We start from the raw sequence: 26,972 nt of genomic DNA on the forward strand, positions 1-26,972 counted from the left end.
GTACTGTTCCTGGACTGTTCCCGTTAACCACAATAGGACTGCAGCACAGTAATGCGCACAGAGCAGGGAGAAGCAATGTCTTTTGTGAGTAAGTATGCAAAGTTAAGTTGTTTGATCAGCATCAGCTCCTGAGTTACACATGATTTTGTGACCACTGGTATGTGTTCATTTGTGAGATCATCATGAACCTGAGCAGAAAGCTCACGTCAAACTTCGTGTCAAACTCGAATGAAGCGAACAGCCGTGCGAGGTGTTTTGATTGGCATTTTACATTTCATTAGGGGCAGACTGTCACGGTCCAAGACCCAAATAGTCAGTAGCACAACCAGGTGGGTTGTCTTTGACATTCACAGGGTTGTGCTCCATGAATTCTCTACTATTCTCAATTCTCAATCTACAGTGACATTTTGAGGGAAAAGGTTTGACGCAAACAACCCGAGAACAATGAAACTTTGGTTCTCCAACATGACACACCTGCTCACACGTTGAAAATGAGCAAGTTCCTCACCTGCAACTACACAGTCAGTTGCTCCCCACCGCCCCTACTCACCGGATTTAGCTCCCTGTGACTACATTTAATATCGGTTCAAGTTTCAGGTCCGTAGCTGCTGAGTATCAATAAAGCTAACATGTATGTTATTTGATCTTTAGGTTTTGTAATGTAAAATAATTAGTTTGTAAATGATATATTGGTATATAAAGTTGAATTCATATATTTACCGTTTATTAAAGATGGTTAGTATAAAATGTTACCAAAATAGTGAACAAGTTCAAATACTTGCTGCGAGCTGCAAGGAACAACAGCGGAGGCAAGATGGAGGAAGAATAGAAACTTTGAGCATAAAGATCTCGTGTTAGGGAGAGCAGCTAAAAACCTGGAACCAAGGGGAGAGATCGATTGATGTGATAATAATGAGACCTTAAGATTTGTGATGTCCCATTTAAAAGACCATGCTGACCTTTTAAGAGGTTGGCCTTTTGGTCACTTCCTCCCATGTCTGCCGCTTGTTCTCCCCCAATGCTCTAATCAAGTCGCATGTAGACCAGTCATTCAAATGAAATTCCCCTTTCACTATGAATTTGGTCTTGTTTCTTATCTGGATCAAGTTGTTTGTTGCCAATCCTCTCATCGCATGTTTAAATGACCAATGGCTTTAACTCCAAGAAAGTCTGTGTCCCTTTTGGAGTTAGCATGCTGAAGACTAAGCATTGAATTAGAGGTACAGTGCCTTATGATACAGAAATACACTGATTAGGCCACTAAGAGTAGTCGCTGCTTAACACTGCAGAATATTGCGGGGTTCGTTTGTCAGCTGATTAGTCTGTCACACTAAATTGTTTTGTTCAATACCAAAGATTCTTTGTTGGTTTTTCATTCTGTGATGTTTAAATATCACAAGACAACTGCCTTGTGTTTGGTTAAAGTTTTGTATGGTGTAGTTACTCTGTGAAACAATTAAATAATGTGAAATGACGTGCGTTTCTGAACAGGATGCTCTGAGTCGACTGAGGGTGTGCGTTAGTGTAACCTCGGTGTTGCTTTGCAGCAGGCGGCTGACCTCTACGTGCTGCTACAGTGTGGCAGCGCAGGTCTCAGCTTGCCTCACCTGCTGCCTGATGAGGTCTCACGCATGAACACGCCAGTTCATTAATTCATCACCTGCAGTGTCACTTGTCCCAAGACACACAACATACTGACTCCTCTTCTGGAAAAAAAAAAACATCTTTATGTTGTAGCCTCTTGTGGCAATATTGGAGGGGTCTCGATTTTGACTTTAGGTGTTTGAAGTCGTGATTTGCCAGCTTCAGCGCAGTAAGTTAAAACATACTGCAATATTTTTCACCTGCAAAAATTTTTTTTTTCTTATTGGTATGTCTTATCATCAGACAAACAGTCAACATCCCGTTAGAGCAGCTGTTAGAAGATCCCAACTTCCCTGTTGCTCATTTCCTAATGAACTACATTAGGTACGGCATGCTGACAATGCATCAAGTCTTATTTTGCTAATTTTCTTCATGAATATTTCAACTTAGCTCATGCAAAAATATGCTTTAGTAAATGCAGATCTCAATACGGTTAAAACATATTCTCAGGTCCTTAAGTATAAATCGATAAATAATGAGACTTAATGTCAGATCATTGCAGAACAGGTTTAATTTTCCGTCCACCAAAAATACACATCAACATGAAATTCATTAATGTTGACCCAAACTATTAAAAAAAAAAAAATCTAAGAGCAAAAATGGATTTATTGAACCCAGTTAATCTATACAAAACATGCACACAACATACACTTTATGATAAAAACCAGTAAATATTAAATAAAAACTGCAAATTTTTTTAAACATTTACAAATAAAAAAACACAAGACTGATTTCAAGAATACTTTTTTGATGCGGAAGCTGGTGATAAGGGAGGAGTTTGTAGCACACACTTCACTCAGGAGCCACACATCAGGCATTCGTCTTTGTTTGCTAAGGAACAGACCATGGCTGCAGTGTTTTGCTCTTTGGTGTCCTCCTCCACGCTCTTGGCTGACTGGGCCCCCTTTAGTTTCTCCTTGTTCAGGGTGAACTGAATGGGGTTGGCAGCAGGCTTCGTTCGCAGGTAGTACATGCCAGTTTTCAGGCCCTGCGTAGGAAACAAACAGGCTTTCAGGGTGATGTTTCTTGCTACAATGGCACATTTGTCTCTTGATACCTCAAGCACGCTCCCCCTAACTTACCAACTTCCAACCGTAGAAGTGCATGCTGGTCAGTTTGCCATAGTTTGGCTCAGCAATGTGGATGTTGAGGGACTGGCTCTGGTCGATGTAGGCACCGCGGTCTGCTGCCATCTTCAGGACTGTCTTCTGGGAGATTTCCCACACTGTTTTATACAGCTGCTTCAGATCATCAGGGATCTCTTCAATTTCCTGAGAAGTCAGAGATGTTTATAAATATTTGCTCACCAAAACAAAAGTCAGTTTAAAGTACAGGACAATTTAGAGCAGTAACACTATAATTTAATCAGACAAGATTTAAAGTGTGACCCCTTTACCTGGATGGACCCGTTCTGAGCAATTATCTGGTTCTTCATTTCCTCGCTCCACAGTCCTCGTTCTGTGAGGTCCTTCAGCAGGTGAGGATTCACTATCTATCGGACAGGTGGGGGAAAAAACAAAAAAACATGGTAGCCTCTCCCTCCACGGACGCATGATTTTAGACACACAAGACAACAAATGCATTCAGTGCTGACCTGAAACTCTCCCGAGAGCACCCTGCGGGTGTAGATGTTGCTGGTGTATGCCTCAATGGACTCATTGTTGCCCAGGATCTGGGCAGTGGATGCTGTGGGCATGGGGGCCAGAAGCAGACTGTTCCTCACACCATGCCTGAGGACACAAAGGGGCCAGCGATGAACTACAGTCTCTACATTCAGTAAATGTGAGATGTAAAGACTTACTTGGCAATTTTCTCCTTCAGGGCTTTCCAGTCCAACGAATCTGTCGGGGTTTTATCCCACATGTCAAACTGAAGGATCTAGAAAACCAAATGTCTCGGTTAGGATTTCTTTTCCCAAACTGATGAAATGTATCACAGGATGTGTAAAATACTCACCCCCTTGCTGACAGGAGAACCAGCGTAGGTTTCGTAAGTGCCCAAGTCTGCTGCCAGCTCGCAGCTGGCCTCCAGGGCAGCGTAGTAGATGGTCTCAAAGATCTGAGTGTTGAGTAGCTGGGCCTCTGGGCTTTCAAAGGGATAGCGCATGAGGATAAAGGCGTCAGCCAGACCCTGCACACCGATTCCAATCGGCCTGTGACGCTTGTTGGACCTTTCAGCCTGTAAGGACGGAACGGAGGAGGTAGTTGTTAACAGAGAGCTCATAGGACCGTTTGCATGGCTGATAGAGAACACCAGACCAGAAGTGATACCTCAGGCACTGGGTAGTAGTTGATGTCAATAATCTTGTTCAGGTTCTTGACGATGACTTTGGTAACGGATGAAAGCTTTTTGAAGTCAAAGGTCTTCTCTGGTGTGACGTACATGTTGAGGGCAATAGATGCCAAGTTGCACACTGCAACCTGAGAAGAAAGAACAAACCAAACTGAAAACAAGCACTGACAGAATAATGGGAACCTTAACATTACAGAAACAAAAAGCTAAATCAACATGATGCCCCTCGTGCTCCTCACCTCGTCTTTGCTCGTGTATTCTACGATCTCTGTGCACAGATTGCTGGATTTGATGGTGCCCAGATTTTGCTGGTTGCTCTTCCTGTTGCAGGCGTCCTTGTAGAGCATGTATGGTGTCCCAGTTTCTGTCTGGGACTCGATGATGGCGTGCCACACCTGCTGAGCCTTCACCACACGCTTCGCCCTGCCCTCCTTCTCATATCTGAGGACCAACAGGACAGACAGGTAAGCATGGACGAATGAGCAGTTTGTTACGAGCAGAGTTTGGTGTGATGATCTTACCGAGTGTAGAGCTCCTCGAACTCCTCTCCCCAGCATTCCTCTAACCCAGGGCACTGACTGGGACACATCAGAGACCAGTCCTGCAAGAATAGCACAGGACCAATGAGAATTATCTCTAATTCAAGATTTAGCTCAAAAGTATTGAAGGCAAAACATGAAGTTGACTCTAGTCCACATGGAGTTTCCTCCAATATTCACCTGATTGCTTTCCACTCGTTTCATGAAGAGGTCTGGGATCCACATGGCAAAGAACAGATCTCTGGCCCTCTGCTCTTCTTTACCCGTGTTCTTCTTCAACTCCAGGAAGTCAAACACATCAAAATGCCACGGCTCCAGGTACACAGCGAAGGCTCCAGGTCTCTGAACAAGCAGAGAGACAGGCGATTAAACATTCAACAACAAGGTCAAGCACCATTTTTTACAAACCTTTGATAATTAAAGCTGAATCTCATCCTTACCTTGTTGCCACCCTGGTCAACATAACGTGCTGTGTTATTGTACACTCGAAGCATAGGAACCAGCCCATTGGAATTGCCGTTAGTCTGAAAAATATGGATCACTTTAAGTAATATTAAAAAAAAACCATACACGTGGTGTAAATCAAAGCTCCTCTGTATGTGCTTTACTCTCTGCAATGTGCTCACCCCGGCAATGTAGCTGCCTGTTGCTCTGATGCAGCTCACTGCCAGTCCAATCCCTCCAGCTGATTTGGAGATGAGGGCACACTGCTTCAGGGTGTCGTAAATGCCATCAATGCTGTCGTCCTTCATGGCAAGCAGGAAACAACTGCAAAATCCAAACAAATTAGGTCAGGGAAAAAAAGGAGTTCAGAAGAAAGCTTCTCAGCTTTTTTTTTTTCCATTGGAGCGTACCCTTATTTTTATATTCATTACCTGGACAGCTGCGGTCTGTTGGTGCCAGCGTTGAACAGCGTAGGGGAGGCGTGAGTGAACCACTTCTCTGACAGCAGGTTGTAAGTCTCAATGGCTGCATCTATGTCTCCTTTATGAATCCCGACCGCCACTCTCATCAGCATGTGCTGGGGTCTCTCAGCAACTACAAATGAAAGACGTTAAACACCGAAGAATATCCTAATGGCAAATGAATAATGGCGAAAGAAGTCGTGGGAAAATTAACTCTCACCTTTGCCATTAATCTTCAGCAGATACGATCGCTCAAGAGTCTATTAGGACAAAAGGACAGACTAAATGTGGTACTCCCAGAGTGTGCTAAGAGATGTGGATTGTAAAATGAAATAAAAACTTACCTTAAAGCCAAAGAAGTTATAAGAGAAATCTCTGTCGTAAATGATGGCTGAGTTGAGGCGCTGCACAGAACAGAGGTTATGTGGTTAGAAAATGTTAAACATCATTGCAGTCACTTATAATTTGAAAACATGAACCAAACATATCATGAAATATGACTGACAGCTTTGTTTTTTAGGACAATGTCGAACGTCTCCTTGCAGATCATAGGAGAGTGACGTTTATTTAACGGGTTGACGTAGTTGTAAAGGTCTTCCATCACGTCTACGCAAGAAAACGGGAAAGAAAGGCTTGTATTAGTACAGACTATCCAACTACCTTAACAATGTGAACTCAGTTATACCAGGGTTTCCTGCAATCTTCATTGTCACCTTGCCTCAACGTCCACATCCACCAACATAATCAAATATAGAACAGTTTATTCAAATAATAAAAATAAAAAAATCAATTTGTTTCACACAGCAATTTCAGGATTACAAGACGAGTTGTATCAAATACTGGGTTTCACCACAGGATACTATGATGGCTATAGAGCATCCGCGGTGATAATCATTTCAAATGCAGTCACATTTAAAGATCTATTTATTACATAAACAAAAATCACACAACTTGCAATAAACTTGCAGTATATTTAATTTATGGCAATTTAACACTTGTGCTCACCACTGAATACTTTCTTGGTCTCTTTGTGCAGGTTGGACACAGCGATCCGTGCAGCCAGGATGGCATAGTCAGGATATTTGGTGGTGAGAGTGGCTGCAGTCTCTGCTGCCAGAGTGTCCAGCTCCACGGTGGTGACCCCACTGTACAGACCCTGGATTACTTTCATTGTAATCTGGGCCTGGAAGGAACAGAGATAAAGGGTTACACATGGTGGATTATCACCGAGTTGGGACTCTGCCAACATTGTCACTCAGTGATGCATGTTTGTATTTTCTTCTCTCTGTTTTTTGTTTGTTTTGTTTTTACTTACAGGATCAACAAAGTCCGAATTGAGTCCATAGCAAAGCTTCTGGATGCGAGATGTGATTTTATCAAAGGTAACTCCCTCCTGGCGTCCATCTGAAATCAATGTTATTAGTCCTCAAACTTATTTTGCCAATTTTTAAAGTAAATTGGCAGAATATGTGATAAATGCAGTCTTAAACACACCGTCAATATCAACGCTTTATCTGTTAATTGGATTCCCTCAGCTGATCAATTAACTGACATGAATGAACACCTGTCTCACCAGTTATTGTGTCAACTCGCCACTTCGCGCCAACATAACAAATATCTAAACATACATCTTTTCTTCTTCTTTTTTAAACTCTCCTCTACATATTCCTTATACAAAGAAGCTTTTCAACTCGTCTACTTCGCAAAATACCGGAAATAAATAAATAAACGTCAAAACGCTCGAGAACAAAAGCACGACTTTCTTTCTCGGCTAAATGCCTTCGATTTAAAAAATAATCTTATGCTCAACGTTGAATTTGACTCCAAATAAAGACAACACAAAGAAACGTGCACTGTCAGCTTTTATTCTCTCATAGCTGCAGTCTTTGTTTAGTTCCTCGACGGAAACACATCACACAAAGAAACATTTTAAAATGACTGAAACGGAACTGAAAAACTAAACTAAAAATGTTTTATTTCTTAGTAGCACCAACATTCATCACAACTAAGACACATTTGAATGTACATTTCCTGGACTGCACATCCACCAAACTTTGCAGTTGCCGGCAGTGAGGTTTTAGACAGCAATGATGATAAACTTGGCCACATTACCTCGTTTAATGACATGCATGCTGGCAATAATGAAGTCGCTTATTTCCCTCGGCTGGATCGTGAAAAAGAACTAAATAAACTGCAGAACAGTGCAGTTATTGCAGGTTATTTACACACTGTCAGGACAATCAGCCACCACAATTGAATCTCAAACCGAGAGCGCCAACAAGCCGCAAGCCAGTTACACTGTTCGTGTCAGCGGCTCAGCCAATCAGAGAAGACCGAAACAGACTTTTGAGCCAATCACAATCATCACAAAGGGCTTCTGCGTCTTCCGCTGTTCTTTTCCGGACGATATCTTGGCGGGATGTAACCAAACAACAACAGGGTTTCGTAATATATGTAATTATAATTTCATCAGCAGGACTGCTTTACCTGTGCTTTTTGGTGATATATACAAATGATAATAACGCTCCAAAAAAACACACGTGAAAGTCGTTAAAGTTATAAACAGGTCGTGACTCACGGGATTTTATACATTTCCTTCCTCAGGATAATACATTTTAGAAAGAAATAAAAACTGTACATGAAGATGTCGACATATAAGTATGTAATATTCCACGAAGCCAAGCATGAACTAAGACGTCATCCATAATTGTAATCACTAGTTTTAGTATTTATTTGTAAAAAGAAAGAAAAGAAGTTTCATATTTAATAAAAGAAATTAAAAGATAAAATGTGTAAGTATAAAAACAGTAATAATTAAAACGTTACTATAATAGCTCAATATCACAATCAAGATTTCACTTAACCACAAAGTAGATGCAGTAAATGTAAATAGATTTTTCCAGATGTAAAAAAACAACAACAACACAGTCTTGGGGGGGAAATAGACACACAAACTGTGACTTTCCCTCAGATACCTTAATCGACAAAACACTCGTCAAAGTTTGACCTACTTTTTTTCCCCCGAGCTTTATTTTGAAGGATAAATTTTTTAAAAAAAAAAAAAGCCCCACCTGACCGGAAGTAACCCTGTTAGATTTGTCGCTAATGCTAATGGCCCCGGAACAGTAAAGCAGCACTCCGAAGATGGCCGGGGTGTTTGAGGTGGAGGTTGACGGTGTAGAGCACGACCACGGACTGGAGCATCACGATGAGCCGAACCAGGTGAGAGCAGCGGGCCGGACCGAGGTAGCGGGACATCTGGAAGTGACGCGGGTGAATTTAAACTGCGAGGCTAGCCGCTAATTTAGCTGCTATTCTCGGGTTTTTAGCCCGCACGGCAGCAGCGAGCTAGCTGGTTAAGTTAGCTCTCTTGTTACCAAGCAGGTGTCTGAATGAAGTTGAACGTGACTGAGCTTCATCTGAGCTTCATCTGAGCTTCATCTGAGCTTCATCTGAGCTTCGTCTGAGCTTCATCTGAGCTTCGTCCGTCTCAGCAACAGCGAGCGAAAACGCCCCGCGAGTCTTTTAGCTCGCTAAGCTAACTAGCATTAAGTGTTTTCATTTGACTTCAGTATCTGAACTGTTGTGGGGTTGTTGTTTTTTTGTTGTTTTTTTAAATAATTTGACATATATTACAGCTCTTTCTACTCCGGTATGTTCGTTGCCACGTTGAAATATATCAGATAACTTGATTTATTGTCTCCACAAATAAAGCTGATGTGGCTTATCGGGTTAAAGGTCGCTTCAGCGGAAGCAAACGCACCACTTCCGGTGGGATTTCAACCTTAAAGTCAAAACTAAACCCAGTTAGATGTCAATCTGATGAGGGTTTTTTTTTTTTAGAGGTTAAAATGAACCAGTCACAAGTCACTATAGTCCGTCATGTGGGATGTAATTCCTGAATGTGCAGCAGACCTGCAGCAGCTGGTTATTAAAAACAACCCAACAGGTTATTAAAACATCCAAGTTTGATCCAAGTTTGATCCTTACATTCATGACTGGTGGTAATTCTCTAAGTGGGGGACTTGCCCATCTCTGGGAGTGAAGTGTGAAATACAATAGGTACTCCAAATGTACTGTAGTGACGTCATAATGAATAAATCAGACTGCATTTCACACACAGGTCAGCGGTGATCAAGAATTAATTGCTTGCTGGCGAGTTTTAACTAGTTTTCTCTGAAACATAAGTTCAAATGTAAAAATGAAACATTGTGAACCATTACCAGACGTAACTCATTTGGCTTTTTTTTTTAATGAAGCGCCAAAGCCAAAAGAATAATGGCATCAGCTTCTGATTTCAATTAAGGCAAACGAGCTAAACAAGCCCGACCACATGGGAGGAACTGTAACTGCTAAGCACCCTAGGTGCATTTGTAATAGCCTAAGTCTGGTTAAGTATAGGTATTTGGGTGCTGCATTGTTTTCCACCCACCTGTTGGCTCATCATCTTGCTGCTCAAGCAAAGTTGAATGTTTTAATTCAAGTGTTTTTCTTAGCTGCTCTGTAATTGGTATTCAGTGTAAGATCTGGGAGTTTGAAGCCAACTGTGTAAAAGGTGATGCTCATTGCTGCAGTTTGGTGAAATCATTTTGTTTTTGGAATTTAGCCGTGGCAGACTTGTTTTATAGCAGTTTAACAACTCCAACATAACTCTTGCTTTACTACAGATTATCACAGAGTCAAGGTCAAAAAAATATTTTTTAGTTTAGTTTCTGTGTTCAAATGAGGTTTATACAGTGCAATTTGCTAAGCCACACTTCAGCCGTATCCTCTCTTTATATTTTAAAGTGTGTAGTACTATTTTGTTTGGCTGTTTATTTGGTAAAGTGTCGAGAATAATGATCATTACTTTGTCTTTTTCCTTCTTTAGTTCGACGTGTCCAAGCTTTCACCAGAAGAGAAATGGAGGTTAGTATAAATGTTTGCAGATTAATTTTCTGTCGATCAACTAATCAATTTATCGTCTTTATTCATTTAATCTTTTCACCTTTTGTAGCCATTAACACACGCTCTTTGTACTTCTTACAAAATAAAATGAATCTGGAAACACGGTCTCATTTTACTTTTCCTGACGTGTTTGGTATAATCACAGTCTAACCAGATTTGCCAGTCTTAAGAGTGAAATCAGATTACGTTATATCTTTGAAGTTCACGTAATTTCAATAGTTACTAGTCTTGCATTAGGAGACCTGAGTGTGCAGAGTCGTCTAATGCAGCTTTAGGGATGCACCTATCCTGCTTTGGCATAAATCAACAAACCATGTGTCTCTTAGCTGAGCGTGTACTTCTTTTTCCACAGGGTGGAGCATGCAAGAATGCATGCCAAACACAAAGGGCACGAGGCCATGCACGCGGAGATGGTGCTGATCCTCATCGTCACCTTGGTCGTCGCCCAGCTAGTCCTCGTGCAGTGGAAGCAGAGACATCCAAAGTCATACAACGTAAGGCCCAAAATACATGAGCAACATGTTTGATGCTCCGTGTAAAAAGTATGGAAATACAACATGTAAAGACGCATCCTTCAAATTAAAAGTTGTGTGTTTTGGGTATGGAAATAATTCAGTTGGTGACTAGTGTGTTTTCAGTGATGGGGAAGGAATGAGAGAAAACTGGCACGGTACAAGCAGCTGTAGCTTGCTTTTTCTTTTTTTCTTTTTTTATATGTGGCAGCTCATGGCTGCAGCCATATGTTGCATATGTTGATGTGTTCGTGTTGACTGATGGTGGTAACTTTTTTTTATTATTTTTTTTATTCCTGCTGAACAGGCATCTTCTAACGTTTACGCTCTGCTGTCTTGTAGCTGGTGACTCTGTTCCAGATGTGGGTAGTTCCTCTCTACTTTACTACCAAACTGCACTGGTGGAGGTTCCTGACCACGTGGTTTATCTTCTCTGTCATCACAGCGTACATCTCCTACCGTGCCACTCGCAAGCCGCTGGCCTGCACCACACCGAGGTAACACCATCACACTTAAACATATCATGCACGAGGGATCTGCCTTTCCATTAAAGTGAGGCGAGTTGTCCGTAACGTACAATATCCTGATATATTACATTGCTTTTCTTTGGTTTCTGTAGGTTGGTGTACAAATGGTTTCTGCTACTGTACAAGATCAGCTATGCCACCGGAATAGTTGGCTACAGTGTCGTCATGTTTACACTTTTTGGTATTAACCTAATATTCAGGTATGTATTGTCAGAGTTTAATGAAACTTTATTTTTTTTTTTTTCCTCAATTCAGCTGAAAATGTCATTAACTGTTAAAAAGAAAACCAATCCCTTCAAACTCTGGATGGCTGCTAACAAGAATAGTCAGGCTTAAAATGTTATTTTTCCTTTCAAGGCATAGATTGTTCTGTTGACTGTAGGGTTTCTATTTGGTCTCCGTCTTATGTCTAGCACTTGATTTCCACTAGAGGGTGCTGTGTTTCTTTTTTTTTGTTGTTGTTGTTTTTTTTTGCCTGGACTGAAGGGGCCAGCCTTCTCTCAGTCAGTGAGTTAGTTAGAGCACTGGTCGGCCGAGTGGACTGAGGTTTCATATTTAAAGCCCTTGCTTCAAACTCAAAGTTTCATACACAGTCCAACCAGGTACTAAATTTCAACCGATTGTTTTTGCTCACTTTCTGATCACAACCCCTTCAACATCCATAAACAACACGTCCGCCACATGTTTTCCTTGCTATCTTTCTTAAAAATGTTCCATCTCTGTGTTTGGTTGGTTGTTTCCTAATTTATGCACTGAGGCGCCAAATAACGAATAACACATGCCCCAGGTGTATGTGTCTAAAGGTAAACTCTGTTCACGTTACAAATGCAATTAAAACCATCATGTGATGTGTTTAAAAATACATTTCCACTGTAAGACATCATTTGCAAATGACAAACGTCTCCCTTTGTCTCTTTGACTTGTCGGAGAGAAAAGAGAGACAGCTTTTATGCTTTTCATCCTGCACAGTCTGCTGAAGCATCTGATAGTTGCTCCTTTTAGCTCAATTTAAAAGAAACGTACACTTCACAAGTCATCTGGTAATGGATTCTGCTAATTGCACTGATCTAGATTTTGTGAAATCTTGTGCTTTGCTATACTGTGTGCATTTGTCATTTTTAAGCTGTATTTTATTCGGCGTGTGTTTACAAAAGAGGGCTCCCTGTTAAAGTGTAGATGAAAACAAATGTTTGACAGATTTGTCAAATATCTTTGTCAGACATATCCCAATTCAGATGAACTCTGGAGTAAGATTAATGTCTACAATCTTAATGAGAAAACAAGTCCACTTGCAAAATCATCTGAGTGAGCAGGGGCCTGGTTATTTTTGATCGCGTAGTTACTGATCAGTCTATTTATGATTGTAGCACATTAGTTTATTAAGGCTGCACCTTCTAAACCTTCCCAGACATCATTTGCATGGGACATTTGCAAACATTTTCAGTGTTGTAACTTCTAAACTAAGACTTCCGATCAGTTGATGCAGCGTGCTGAGGGATTTTCTGTTCTAAAGAACTGATGCATAGCTTATGTTTTCTTTTTAAAAAGACTAACAGGAACCTGTAAGACTACTGACCCGTGTTCTTCCTGAATTAAGTTGACTAAACATGTTGTACTTCCTACCTTGAAATGCCAAATAACTTGGATACTTCCTTGCATTTGAGACAGATGTATTTTTAGACTTTTTAGATTTGAGTTCCTGCAGGTGCCGTTCATCATAAAAGAATAGGTCTGTAACTTTTGTAGGCGTGGTCGAATCTTGGTAAAAAAAAAAAAAGATGAAAAGTATATTGGGCATTTACACCCTAGTGTTACAAGCATATTCTTGTTGGTTTTCTACAATATGTTGCTATTTATTCACTGAAAACCTAAAACAAACATATCTGTACTATGGCCTAAACAAAAGGTGATGCTGATCACGGCTCCGGCAGTATTAGTCGAAGCCATGGAATCCCATACAGTGTCTTCTCTGTCCAGGATAAAGCCGGAGGATGCAATGGACTTTGGTGTGTCCCTGCTGTTTTATGGGCTGTACTACGGGGTCCTAGGAAGGGACTTTGCAGAGATGTGTGCTGACTTCATGGCTTCAACTGTTGGGGTGAGTTCAAGTTCACAAACTGCACATACTGATTTCATATTTCTGTTCACTTGTTAGAAGTAAAGGCTGTAAACTAAAATGTAACTTTGTTTAATTTTGTTTAACTTCAGTATTACAGTGCATCCGGCATGCCAACCAAGCACCTCTCTGACAACATCTGTGCTGTGTGCGGTCAGCCCATCCTTGTAGACGTCAGTGAGGAAGGGATTATTGAGAACACGTACAGATTATCCTGCAACCACGTGTATCCTTCCTGTTACACATGTATATACGTATTTATATGCTACCGTGTCTGAGGGAGAAGTTGCATGGCGGTGTATTTTTGTTTCTGTAAAAAGTCTCGTCATGGGTTTGTATTGTACTCACTTAGCAACCCAAAGAGGAAATGGAAGAATTAACTTGACCTTTAGGCCACACTGTTGATGCCTGAGTTTACATTACTTCCCCCATGATGATTGTGTTCTGCTGCGTGAATGACGTAAATAACACGCAACCTTATTTTGTGTCACTGGGATGTTTTATCACTTCATGTGATGATTTCAAGTCAAAAGATTCAGAATTGTACCACCTCACAGTAACTGCATCACTTCTAAAGGTGAACGGAAGTTTGCTCTTATGCACAATTAAAAACTCAGTTTAGATTTATTTTTATTAAAAACATAGTCCCCGTGGTAGGAACTCGGCACGTATACTCGGTGCACCTTTTACTACTGATGTTCAAATCAGCCCGCCGGTGTCTCAAATATGCGCACAAAGTGTCTTTGTGTTTAGGCACCAAAAACCGTATGATTAGGTTTAGGAAACGATCATGGTTTGGATGAAAGTATGTCATTTTATATAAATAATGTTGTGCAAGTCACATAAGTTAAATACATTACATTAGAAAAGTAACTTACTGAGGTTCCTTAAAAGAAATCCATGTTGACTTTTGCTTTCTCATGGACTTGAACACCGGTCTTGCGGGTGAGAGTCCTGTGTGTGTTTCATCCATCCATCCCCAAATTCCTTCTTACTTTGGCACTCTTTTCACATTACCTCCTCCTTCGACCCGGGCGGTGCCGATGGCGATACCAAAGGGCCCGCTGTTTGTGTCTCTGAGTCCAAAGGCTTCAAACAAAACGTCAGTATTCGATGCCCTTTGAAGGTGAACGGGCCGGATGCCAGTATTTCACATAATTCTGTCGAGATCTTCAGCCATTCTTTGGGGTCGGTTTTGTTGAACTCCTCTCAGCTGGAGGGGGTGTGCATCTCTACCTTTCTCTCTAAAAAATTGAGTTCAGTTCAGGCGACATGCTCGGCCCGGTCATAGTTTTCACTTTTTCTTTCTTTAAAATCTCTTGCTTGATTTTTGTCAGTGTGCTTCAGCTCATTGCGGTGCTGGAATCTTTTTATCTGCCAAGCTCAGCCAGTATTTGGGCACATCCACAGGCATTCATGGTCTCGTCTAAAAATGTTCTCTCCCCAACACCTTTTGCACTCATGCAGCCCCATGTCATCACACTGCCACCTCCATGCTTCACTGTAGGAATAATGCATTCGCAGTGGTAGTCCCGGCCCGGTTCATACCAAACATACTGGACCCCATCTGAGCTCAACACATTTATTTTGGTCTCGTCTGAATGAAGAGTGCGCTCCTGAAGTTCGTCAGGCTTCTTTTCATATTCTTTAGCAAAGTTTGTTCTTGGTGTTTTGTGCCAAAGCAAGGTTGTTGTTTTTTACTTGGACATTGTCCATAGGCGATGATGTTATGCAACGTCCTTCACTGTGTCCGAGCTGTCACAGAAACACAAGATTTCCATTGATAACCCACGTGCCACATCGGAAGAACGGTCCTTTCTTTTTTTCAGTGGTACATTGTTCACGTCGTGAACTGTCTGTCTGTGGCATCATTTCGGGAGGATGGCCACTGCGGCTCTGATTAGTGCCACTGCGGTTCATTCTGTACCTTCTGATTACTGCTGCAACTGTGTTTCCACAGTTTGGTTTTTTTTTGGTAACCGATTTGCTGTATCATTTTCCATGTTTTTGAATTGGGATTTTGGCATCAGCCCCAAAATTCTAAACTAGGTTGGGTTTTATTAATAATATTTGGATTAATGGTTTGTCGGGATTTAAACCAGTTAATGGAAAGTAGTCAATTTCTCGTCAAAGATATCAATATGAATGTTTAATAGAACATGCATACTCTGTGAATAGAAATGTTGTCCTGTTGCCTTCGGTTAATTAGACTGTCTAATTAGACTGGTTGATACATAATATAGACAAACATATTCAGCTGCATTTCCAAGTATTTAGTATTTGAGCCTGTACACATTTGAGCTGGTGCTCCAGCGAGCCTTAACTCCACGTCCAGGTTCCATGAGTTCTGCATAAGAGGATGGTGTATCGTCGGAAAGAAGCAGATGTGCCCGTACTGTAAAGAGAAGGTGGATCTGAAGAGGATGTTCAGCAACCCGTATCCTTTTCATTCTGTCATTCTCAATGATGTTTTATAAGCTTTACATGTTGTTTTTTCTGCTGTGCTGCATTTAGTTTATTTTCTCCTGAATATCCTAAAAATATCTAAGTTGATTGATTGTATTGTCAGAGATTATATAATAATATAATGCACATTGTTCATGTATGGAAGGTAGACAAACTCAAAAAACCTCTGGCTCCAATAGACTGCTTATAAACACTGACAACTTATGGCATGAAATACAAAGCCAATAGTTTTTTTTCCTCAAGTCATTTTGGTGACATTAGCTGCATTCACTCCTTCTGACCAGTGTTCTGGGGGTCATTCTGAAAATAATGGCATAATTAATTAGATATTAGGCATGTCGGGGGGAGTGTCTGGATTGATTGAAATGCCTGGGGTTCAGCCAGGTGTCCGTTATAGGTGCGTGGACATAGTGTCCTCCAGGTTTTCAGTCGGATTCACCCCTTGCTCCTCCCCAGCTTGCCCAAAAATGGTCACTTTTGGCTGCAAAAAAATAAGATAGCGAAGCCCAAAATTTCAGACCGGAGGCTGCAACACAGCCATTCACACCAGTGGGTGACATCACAGTGGGTTGCCGCAAGTATGCGGATCTTTATTGGATGTGAAACTTGTGAGAAATGCAAAAGGCCCTCTCTAGAGTCAGTGTTTGGTTTGTCCATTCTTGGCTACTCTAGAAACAAGCTGCTGCAACATTGTGCGCTCGATGGAAGATGACTAGCTCTGTGTGGATATGAAGGGCTAACAAAAACACAAGAGTTTTTAGTTTTAGGTAATTGTACACTAATGGAAACATAATTATGGATATTATATTCTCTTTTCCCCCAATGGATCCTCCTAAATCCTACACAGTGAGTGGTTCAAGTATTGTTGTTTTTTTAATTTCCTTAACCCTTTTTTTTTTTTTAGCTGGGAAAGGCCACACGTCATGTATGGACAACTTTTAGACTGGCTCCGGTACTTGGTGGCCTGGCAGCCCGTCATTATTGGATTTGTGCAAGGTATCAACTACGTTCTCGGTCTGGAGTGACCCGCGACTGGCAGCAATGGACATACGTGCCACATGGAGAAGATATGCACTGGCTCAAAAGACTGAGGGCCTAACGTTGAACTAAAACACCAATAAAAAAAAAAATTAAAAAGTGTCTATACTTTTTGTATATATTCATAGGCACATATCTGTATTTACAGTTTATTTGACTTTTATTAGTCTGGATTTGGATGTCTGTGTCAGTTTCCCAGGATTTGCGTCGCACAGCGTAACACCTTCATGGTTGGTTCTCGCATCTCATGGCCTCGTAAATCATTTCTCCAAATCATTAGAGGTGCTTTTTACTAATTTATGTCTTAAGTGTTTGTCCAATCTTAGTTAAAGGATCATGCTGGAGTTTGTCATCCTCATGTCTGATGATTAGCACACGAGTAATAAATACTGAATGGAAACCAGCATAAATCATTACTTCATGTGCCTCCTGATTACATGACCCCTGCAGCAACAGACGTCATGTAATGTATTCGCTCACATTGCTGTTCATCATCGGTGTTTTGAACTCGAGTGACACGGGTTTCGTAAGGGCTGACAAGTCATGCGCCATGTGAGCAGAGGCCTCGTCATCATGGGAAAAAAAAAAAAATGCCAATCATAGTTAAATGAAGAATTCCTTGCACATGAAGGTGGAACTTTTAGTGTTACTGGATTTCAGAATGTCCTCATGGAAGCCATCATCCTTACTCGGTGGATAACCAGTCATTTGATTTGACCTTTACCCTTTGGACAGTATCTCGGTACCTGTAAGAACTACTTACAAAATGTAAGCGCTTGCGTTGTATCGATGGCAGCAGAAGTCTTAAACATTGATATCATAAAGCTTATTTGCATGACTAGATGGTGTTAGAGGTAAGTGAAGACATAGGTTTTTTTTTTGTAATTTGGGTGAACTGTTGTGAAATTGTAGTGTCCCAGTAATCACAATTAGTAAGTGGACTTAAACAATTGGCTGTTCAAGTTAAAGTTGATCTGAAGAGGAAAACAAAAATATCCCAGAATGATCCTTTAACTCTGTGGGAGTGCAGACGGTGCCAGTCTTATTTCCATGTGATCTTTTCAACTCAAGTCTTCAGTCTCTTGTACTGTCTGTGGGATTTCCAGGCCAGTAGTTTGCTGGTGGTCTTCTGCAGCTACTGGTCACAGTAAATGCATTGAAATCCCAATTTTGAGGGACAGTTTCTAACCCCTGGACCTCTTCACCAGCTCAAACAGCAAAGAGACTGTACAACAAGGTTAACATGATCATTTTTGTTTTCTTGTCAATGTTTTGATCAGTTAATAAATGTCACATGGTTTAGATCACGTGTGGGTGTTTGATCAATGCTTCCCTGAGGTTAGATTAAAAGCGATCGGGTTATATTTAGGTGGAATAAGTAGGTTGGGAGCTGTGAATTAGTCAGCATTTCTGGTTTATATAACCAAAAAATAATCAACATACAAAGAATAAGAGTGAGCTGTTTATGAGGAATTCCCCACGAATAGAGTGGGCGAAGGGGAAGTAAATGGTGTTTGTGTACGTATATTAATTCCAAACGGCGTCCAGCAGCATGAGTTTCTCTGGAGGAGTCAATATGAAACTGTCATCTGTTGTCAAAGGTAATCACACATTATGATATCAACTCAGTCATTTTCAATGTATTGTGCTGCTTGGTTGTGACCATGTTCTGTCTCTGCAACAGTATTCGGATCTCTGTGTCTGTTGTCCACCGATGGATTTCCAGGTACAGTTCAAGTTTCTTTTGTAGACAAAGGTTCATTTTTAGGCATTTAGACTTTTGTGCTAACCTGCATTTGTTCTTCAGTTTCTGAGGATGAGTCTCCAGAGATCATCGGGCCAGATTGTGTCCTGATAAAAGTTCGCCGAGGTAACCTTTATATCGCAGTTATCAGTGTTGTCTGATATATACATCTTCTCTGAAGAATTTTTTTTTAATTTTTTTATTATGGACTCATTTTAAAGGGTTTCTGTTGTTTTGCCTTTCAGGTAAGCAGCTAATTCTTCACTGTGATGCAATTACAAACTGTGAGGATGACGAGGCTCTTATCTACTGGCTCGTCAATGGATCTTTCCCTGAAGACTTGCCCAGCTGTGACAGGATGGTGGAATCAAATGAGTGAGTAGTTCAGTGACACTAACTATCTGCACACGCGTGTCGGATTTCAGCTGGAGCATTTCTGCAGACTGTTTTCTGTAAATCTATCTGTGACTATAAAGACAAGTGTTCATTTCAGATCAACTTCAGCGGAGGGTTCAATTCTACAGAAGACTTTGCTGTTGAAGAACGTCACGTCGGAGGACTTCAAATCCACCTTCACGTGTGTTGTGACAAATGCTGCAGGCACGGCCCAAAAGCGCATCACATTAAAAGCAGCAAAGTGGAAGAAACACTGAATTGTAACTGCTGTGTAAAAAAAAAAAAAAAAAAAAAAAAAGTGGGTTTATGTGTGCCATGTTTTGTTCTGCAATACAGTGAACCCTCGTTTTTCGCGGGGGTTACGTTCCAAATAGAAACCGTGATAGGTGAAATCCGTGAAGTAGTAACCTTTATTTTACAATTGAAATAGATAGAACTGGACATTAAATATATCTACGTTACATATAGTCGTAATGTGATTTCAATGCACGATGCAAATCCGTGAAGCAGCGAGACCGTGAAAGGTGAACCGCGTTATAGCGAGGGTTCACTGTATAACTCATACTTGAAAAGAGTCGCCCTTACATGTGAAATTTACTTTATATTGTTGAGAGTGGGTGAGCTATACTAGAGAAGAGCTAGATTAGGAAATGTACAAAACACATGATAGCAGATTATTATGCTTTGATAAAGAGTCCCTTCAGGGAGACCACACTCCCTCTGATCCTCTAGGAACACCTACAAGAACCCTCTGCTTGTATAACATTTTATATTGAACTGAATATACTTTTGTGATGACTGGGAAAGTACCGCTCCAAGGAACTTTCTGTTGATCGAAGCATGTACAATAAATATTGCAACAGTAAACTGCGAAGATATTTTTCATGCTAAACAGTCCAGTGTTTGTTTGCTGACAACAAGGCATCTAAAATGTGTATATTTTTGAACCATATGAAAATATACTCATATCTGAGACAGACGAATTGATCAGTTCTCTGGCCAACTCCAGTGTGCAGTGCTGCTGAAACCCTGTGGTTGTTTCCCCTCGAGATTTAATGGTAATCGTACTTTGTAGTTGATATTTATTTCATGCTGGTCACGATACAAACATGTTGCAGGTTGAACCATCAGCCAGTTTTCCCTCAGCATAGTTTTATAAAGTAGTCGAAATGCAAGTGTCTTCTGAAGGTTAAATGTAGTAAATTAGTTAAATAAAAGTATATATAACATTTTGATACAAAACTAAAAGAAAACCTTGAGCTTTTGTTATGATGGGAGAGAGATCAACATTCGATGTAGATGTATTGAAATGGTGTAGACTACAGGAGCTCCAATGTAGAACTACAATAATTAATGCATTACGTACCAAAACAATCACAAAAGCAGCCAACAAGCAATTCTAATCATTTTAAAGTGTAAAAAAGATTAGGTTTTATATGTTTTAAAATAGTCATCATCGTGATTAAAAATCTAAATGAAAAAAAAAAGTCATTTTAAACACGAGTGGGATTTCTGGCAAAAGAGGCATCAACTGAAAATACCCATCAACAATCTTTGACTGTTTATGAGTGATATTAAAACAGGAAAGAACACACACCTAAAATAAGGCGCCTTATCACAAACATAAAATGACGCCATCCCCACTTTGTAAACAAATTCTGTTTCCACAATCTTTGGCACGTCAGTGGAACTACGGAGCTCTAAAAGTCATCACGTTTTGGCTCCTGAATGCACAAAAGCCCCAATAATGTTTCTGTTGAGCAGAGATCTCGTTCCGATCTGACGTAGAGCAATGTGTCCGATGTAGACGTGTCTGTCCCGAGGGAAGAACCGGTTCTCCGGCAGCTCCTCCTGTTGCAATTCGGTTATTTTGTACTAAAATATTTTTGATCACAAAAACCAGATGCTGAGTCTGAAGCTCACACACCCAGCTCCTCCAGGCAGCACTGCAAGTTTCTAGTTTTGTTAGGATTGTCTCTGATCCTCTTCCTAAGGAGAGCAGCAGCATCGTCGATTGTTGTTGTCTCCTTTAAAGGAGCGGTGTAGTAGGGTTGGAGAAGGTCCAGGTTGGTTTTAAGCACCATTCCAAACAGGAAACGCAGGACGATGTCCAGTTTGCCATCCGCACACAGGAGGCTCCTGTCCACGGCGCTCTTGAGCAGCCCCGTGGCCTTGTGACCCTTAAACATCCCTTTCAACTTGCCTTTCAGCTGCTGCTCAAAAACGTTCATCCCCTGGTTTGTAAAGGTGAGAAAGGCATAAAGAGCAGCCAGGTACTCCTGCATGGTCGGCTGGATGAAGCTCAAGACTCTCTCACGGAACAAGACGTGTGGCATTGTGTCATATTGTGTGCACAGGCCACTGTTTATCACGGCCTCTTGTTCATTGATTTCAACGTTTTGCCAGTCCAACTTGGTTATCTTGAACTGGCCCTGTTCAAGCATGGTGAAGGCCAACTTTCCAAGTTTCATGAGAAAGTCTCTTTCTTGGTCTAAGCTGTGAGACGGAGCTCTATATATGCGACGCTGACGCACAAGTTCCAGCAGCAGCTTTGTGTACATGTAGGTGATGCTGCGAGGCAGCGCTGCCTGTGTCCCTTGTTCTTTAAATATGTGCTGGCACTCATCGGCCACTAGTGAGCAAAACAAAGGCAGGTGGCACATAATCTGGAGGGTTCTGAAAGAGCTGACATACTCAATGACTCGTGCTGCCTGATCCGGGTCCTTAAACCTCTTTTTGAAGTACTCGTCCTTTTCACGTTCCTGGAAACCACGCACTTCTATCTCGTCGTAAGGCGTATGCCAAGGGATGCAGGTCTTTACTTGAGGTCGAGAAGTGACCAGGAATAGGCCGTAGTAGAACAGCCGCCCTCTCAGGAGGTTGACCACGATGGTGTTCAGGGTGGTCGTTTCGCTGAGGTCACATAGAAGCTCCGTGTTTTCAAACTCAAGCTTCTCGTTGTACTCATCCAGACCGTCGAAGACAAATATTATGTTGCAGTCTTCGCAACAATAACTGTCATCCTTTAATTTTTTGGTTGCTGGGTAGAGTGTTTGTATTATTTCCAAAAGAGAGACTTTTGAGCCCTGAAACTGTTTGAGTTCTCTAAACGGCAAAGGAAACAAGAAAGAAACATGTTCGTGTGAACGCTCTTCGATCCAGTCAAGGACCAACCTTCTGACCACCGTAGACTTCCCTGATCCTGCCACTCCGGTCATCAATATGATCTTCACGTTTGAGTGCTCCAGCCGTTCAGTGTTCAAAATATCCCTGGTAGAAAGCCGCTCCCCTGCTTTCTGGTTGCTGTCCAGCTTTTCTATTTTCATGACCTCGTGTTCAATATTCGGGCCATTGTCTGACGTTGATGTAATGTAGAGATTCGTAAAGACATCATCGGAGGACCTCTTCTCTCCCTCCGTGTCCAAATCCTCACATACTTCATATTTCTTCCTTAGAATCTCGCTTAAATCATGACGTACCTCATCTGAAAAAAGAAAAGCATTGGATATATATATAAGAAATTCATGCCGATATATCATCCATGAAGACATCAAGACATACTGAAGTGTACTTACTCCTGATGCACAAAGTCTGGAGGTCGTCGGCTATCTTTTTATGGTCCATCTCGACAAGAAGTTTTTTTGTGATCTGCAAAGATACTTGAAGGTTGTAACGCTCAATCAGCTGGTCTACAAAGTCCAGCAAGTTCAGCAAGTCCATGCCTTGGGAAGTCATGTTGAACGACTGCGGGTAACGCTTCCACAGGGTCCTCTTGAATGTCTTAAAATCTTCCTCTGCCAGCTTCTGGAGGGTTTTACAAATGGCCTAATTCCAAAAGAAGGATCAAATTCAGTGCTGCTATTTTCAACTCGTGTATTTAATTATCCGTATGCATGTCGTATTTCTTAAAATAGGCAAAAGGGGAACATAAACTGACCGTGAGAGTGAAGGCTAATGTCAGAGACGGATGACTAATCTCGTTTGGGTCGAGGATTAACTCGGGGTGGTCAGGAGGCTCTGAGACGTCATTTTTGCTTGCAACGCTGGTGAAGCCACAGTGCACAGATTTCAATATATTTTGGAGCCGATGGACATACAATTATACAGTGACACACACTGACATGTAGAAGTGCGACATCATGGGTGTATTTCTTACCTGCGAGTTCTCTTTTCACATTCGTCACTGTCAAAGGAGTAGCAGCTGGAGAATGAACCGGTTCTGTCCAGCTGGACCCTAAAACACAGAGACTAGGGGGCTTGAACGATATTTAGTGTAAATATAGGAGAACATCAGTTTCCTTTGGATACAGTAAAAATATCGACTTAATGAGAACAACGATTCTGGGCTGATCTAAGCTTCTCTGAATGCTCTTGTCTTGTTTTTACCTTGTGTAGGATCCGTCTCCGTCTTCCATTTTGTCCGAGCCCTCCTCACTTGTCATTGACCCGTAGCTCTGAGCTGGAGACAAGGCCTGTTCCACATAATGCCTTTAAAAAAAAAAAAAAAAAGAAGAAAGAAGGATGGCAGAATGACAGTTTGTTAATTGCTTCATGGCCACATAACAAGCAATCGCAGGCTTCCCGAATACATGCAAGATAAGCAGCCCGTTTTAAGCTCAGTGCGCTCTGTCAAGCAGCATGAAGGCCATCGAGTCGAGGCTATTCGAGCTGGGGGGCTAAACGCACTCACGGTGCCTGATGGAAACGCGAAGGTTAACTCTCCATTTTGTGTCTCCAGTTATCTTATTTCATCTTTTGCTTCTCTTGGCTTCGGTATGATTCTGCTGAGAATTCATATTTTGTTGTTTGCGCGTGAAAACAATCGATGCACACGATCTCGAGAGCACGGCGTAAGTGCATTTATGCGGTGTCCAAATCCACTTTTACCAGTTTAACTGGTGGATAATCTGATCGCGAAGTCTGAAGGAGTGGTAATTCCTCCCTTGCACTCTTATCGGTGTGTCACCTCCCCGTAAGAGACGGAGAGGACGCTTGGGGCTTTGAAGTGAAACGTGTCTCCGTACCCGTGGTTGATGTCCATTGGACTTGGCCCCAGGTCGAGAGAGGGTCTTCTCTCAGGGATGTAGAAGAGTCCATCATCTTCATTAGTCACACTCTGTCCTCTTGCAGACACTGCGTCCCCAATGAAAGAGCCGCTTGACGCCGAGGCCATCATCTCGTCGTCAGCGGCGTCCATTATTTCACCGAGACGGTCAGTCAATGACTAACCTGACAAGCACAGAGAAGGATCACTCGTATGTTCGCAGGTTAACTTGTCTGAACCTGCAGAAACTGGAAAACAACTGTGATTAAGGAACTGTAGAGAAACGCAAATATTTGGGTTTCTACTTATTCTGCCTGTGTCTGCTCCGGATTATGATACTGCATTTAAATGTCTTCAGTAAGAAATTTGAAAATAATAAGAGACTACCTTTAAAAATATATATATATTTATATATAGGCTACTACAGTACTTTGTGATTGTTTTGGCTTGTATTAAAACTAAACTAATAAATTTCTATCTTTAAAAACTTCACATTATTTATACTGTACAGCAGATAAATGTAAGGGGTCGTCAGGTGATTACTGGGATAGGAAGTTCTGTTCTACAAATCTGTTTTCAGTTTTGGACTTTTTCTGTAATCTTAGATCATTTGAACATTTTACTGAAATGAAACCATGTTAGAAATTCAGTATTTGGTGGAGCTGTTAATAATTCAAGGACCTCTGAAATGTGACTCCCGACTACACACTGATGTCAGAAGAAAAACACGCTGGAAACTACTGCTGTAATCTTTAACAATGTGTTGTTATTGGGTTGTTGTTGTGTTTTTTTAAACAAAAGCTTTTTATATTATAAATTGTGTCAAATCTTCATTTGAAAAGTAACTAAAGCTGACAGAATAAATGTAGAGAAGTAGAAAGCACAATATTTCCCTCTGAAAAGGAGCGGAAGGATAACGTAGCATCAAATGGAAATTCTTAAGTCAAATACAAGTGTCCAAAAGTTCATTACTCGAGTAAATGTACTTGGATCACACCGACATTCGCCACATATCATGAGTAAACACAGTCTGCGGGATGATGTGGTGATTGATGTTAACTAGCACAGCGAGCTTTGAATTTACAAAGTGAGCGTGGGGTAAACGCAGGCGCGCGAGGAAGACTCAAACAGGAAGTAAGGCACGCGACTTTTACGCAGAGCTGTAATAATACTTTCATAACAGTCAAAAAAAATGCTAATCAAATGCACTGGTTATGACATTAATATATTATTACAATTTACTAACGTATGCCGTGTCTTACTTTTGCTTCTCCTCTGACCAGGAAGTTTTCTTCTTCTGTGTTGTTCGATCGCGTCAGACGCAAAACATCCCAAAGCCGAGGCTGCCACCTACAGGCTTGAAGTGTGAATGACATTGGCAGCTCAAACACGAGAGAGCTGTCGTAGGAGGAGGAGGAGAACAGAGGTGGAGGAGGAGAACAGAACAGGTGGAGGAGCTACTCAAAGTAAAAAGCAGAAAAAAAAATACTATCTATAAAATACAACATTTCTAATAAAACCCTTAAAATTGAAAGTTGCAAAAATGAAAGACTTTAAAAAAAAGTATCAAAAGTAAAACACTTATGAAGAATTGATCCTGTCGTGATGTTATTATGCAATCTCAATTTATGCTGTATCTGTATCAAGATATAATTGTTAGTATTTTAAACACTGCTGGCTAATTTTCATAACAAGGCATCATTTTTCATACATTTGTTTATAAAATTTTGTATATATCCATACTTCATCCTGAAATAGCATTAAGCAGCCTCTCCACCTACCATAACAAGCAATAAATAAAACGTATGTAAAATCAAGTCATCAGCCTTAATTTTACTGCATAAATATTACACAGCAAAACTTGAAAATGTACATCAATAGGCCTCATTCACAGATGACATTTTAAAAATGTCATTGCAAAGTAAAATCAACTAGGATTTCTGAATTCCATTTAGCTGCTTTTGGTTTCAATGTTCTGGTAAAATGCCTGCTGGATAAGTCACTCTACTGTATGTAGAAGAACAAAGCCATGTTTTATGTTATTGGTAATGTGCTTTTAATGTGTTTTTACTATGATATCTGACAACAACATCAACAGTATTATTGATTAAAAAAAAAAAAATTTTAAATTTTTTTTTTATCTTTGAATGATTTTTAAACTGAATCAGGCTAAATACTCAGAATATTATGTGTGAAATTGGACGGTGCACATTTGGGCCACATGAAGCCGAATTTCACAGGAGAAGCTTACCAAAGACTCCACCCATCTATTCATGACTGCACTCTTCTAACACTGTTTGACTCGTCATGCACAGTTATTCAAACAAGTAACAAATTCATGCATTATTCACATAGACTGTATCTGAAGTAGACCTTTTCAATGCAGACACTTTGACTTGCCACAGTATGCTCAGGTGTGTTACTGATGGCTCATTCCCTTAACAGTACTCGTAAGCCATGGCCATTAACCACAATCACAAAAGCAGGACCTCCACTAACTGGAATGCAGCCATCATTAAAACATCTATGCTTTCCCTTCAATGACAAATCAAAATGTCTGCCATGAAAGAGTTTGTCAGAACCTGCTTTACCCACAATGCCGCTCACCTACTGACAGTTCTTGCTGGGGATGTCTTGCGGCGAAGGCAGCTTTGAGCTACCAGCCCCTTGCTGAGATGAGGAGCAGGCGGCTGCTGAGGTTTGGTAAGTTCACTTCTTTCAAACCCCACACCTCCGGATTTGTTTCCATTTTCAAACTTGTAGTCTTCAGAAACAACCAACACTGACTAAAGTTACATCACC

The 26,972-nt window shown here is 41.0% G+C and overlaps 4 protein-coding genes across 5 annotated transcripts; 2 read left to right on the plus strand and 2 right to left on the minus strand.

The window, feature by feature from the left end:
- Nucleotides 1–2,137: 2,137 nt before the first annotated feature.
- Nucleotides 2,138–7,538, minus strand: LOC138637070 (ribonucleoside-diphosphate reductase large subunit-like). The gene is made up of 19 exons (XM_069725524.1): nucleotides 7,493–7,538; nucleotides 6,696–6,784; nucleotides 6,386–6,563; nucleotides 5,886–5,986; nucleotides 5,725–5,784; nucleotides 5,601–5,640; nucleotides 5,351–5,513; nucleotides 5,102–5,243; nucleotides 4,916–4,999; nucleotides 4,656–4,817; nucleotides 4,458–4,537; nucleotides 4,176–4,377; nucleotides 3,915–4,064; nucleotides 3,601–3,822; nucleotides 3,446–3,522; nucleotides 3,239–3,374; nucleotides 3,041–3,136; nucleotides 2,727–2,915; nucleotides 2,138–2,632 (listed from the first exon to the last, which is right to left on the minus strand). The coding sequence occupies exons 1-19, from the start codon at nucleotides 7,509–7,511 to the stop codon at nucleotides 2,441–2,443; spliced, it is 2,382 nt and encodes a 793-aa protein (XP_069581625.1). The 5' UTR covers nucleotides 7,512–7,538; the 3' UTR covers nucleotides 2,138–2,440.
- Nucleotides 7,539–8,465: 927 nt separating this feature from the next.
- rnf121 (ring finger protein 121) lies at nucleotides 8,466–18,288 on the plus strand. Its single transcript, XM_069725513.1, has 9 exons — nucleotides 8,466–8,602; nucleotides 10,251–10,288; nucleotides 10,680–10,821; nucleotides 11,182–11,336; nucleotides 11,459–11,566; nucleotides 13,344–13,464; nucleotides 13,575–13,708; nucleotides 15,818–15,919; nucleotides 16,853–18,288. The coding sequence occupies exons 1-9, from the start codon at nucleotides 8,525–8,527 to the stop codon at nucleotides 16,971–16,973; spliced, it is 999 nt and encodes a 332-aa protein (XP_069581614.1). The 5' UTR covers nucleotides 8,466–8,524; the 3' UTR covers nucleotides 16,974–18,288.
- Nucleotides 18,289–18,375: 87 nt separating this feature from the next.
- LOC138637067 (interleukin-1 receptor accessory protein-like) lies at nucleotides 18,376–20,006 on the plus strand. 2 transcript variants are annotated; one of them, XM_069725514.1, is made up of 6 exons: nucleotides 18,376–18,587; nucleotides 18,671–18,712; nucleotides 18,794–18,856; nucleotides 18,976–19,105; nucleotides 19,224–19,457; nucleotides 19,680–20,006. In XM_069725514.1, exons 1-5 carry the CDS (start codon nucleotides 18,539–18,541, stop codon nucleotides 19,381–19,383), a joined length of 444 nt encoding a protein of 147 aa, XP_069581615.1. In that variant the 5' UTR covers nucleotides 18,376–18,538; the 3' UTR covers nucleotides 19,384–19,457; nucleotides 19,680–20,006. The 2 variants fall into 2 exon arrangements, with proteins under 2 accessions (XP_069581615.1, XP_069581616.1); XM_069725515.1 differs by having other exon boundaries at nucleotides 19,224–19,448; nucleotides 19,671–20,006.
- An 86-nt stretch (nucleotides 20,007–20,092) lies between these two features.
- nlrc3l1 (NLR family, CARD domain containing 3-like 1) lies at nucleotides 20,093–25,491 on the minus strand. Its single transcript, XM_069725512.1, has 7 exons — nucleotides 25,433–25,491; nucleotides 24,151–24,355; nucleotides 23,513–23,614; nucleotides 23,283–23,360; nucleotides 23,064–23,169; nucleotides 22,702–22,951; nucleotides 20,093–22,610 (listed from the first exon to the last, which is right to left on the minus strand). Exons 2-7 carry the CDS (start codon nucleotides 24,321–24,323, stop codon nucleotides 21,046–21,048), a joined length of 2,274 nt encoding a protein of 757 aa, XP_069581613.1. The 5' UTR covers nucleotides 24,324–24,355; nucleotides 25,433–25,491; the 3' UTR covers nucleotides 20,093–21,045.
- Between the last annotated feature and the right edge of the window lie 1,481 nt (nucleotides 25,492–26,972).

This window comes from Brachyistius frenatus, unplaced genomic scaffold (genome assembly GCF_029030835.1).
Source record: "Brachyistius frenatus isolate BFR_SWC_R1_liver_20210118 unplaced genomic scaffold, ASM2903083v1 Contig_428, whole genome shotgun sequence".
Taxonomy (NCBI): domain Eukaryota; kingdom Metazoa; phylum Chordata; class Actinopteri; family Embiotocidae; genus Brachyistius; species Brachyistius frenatus.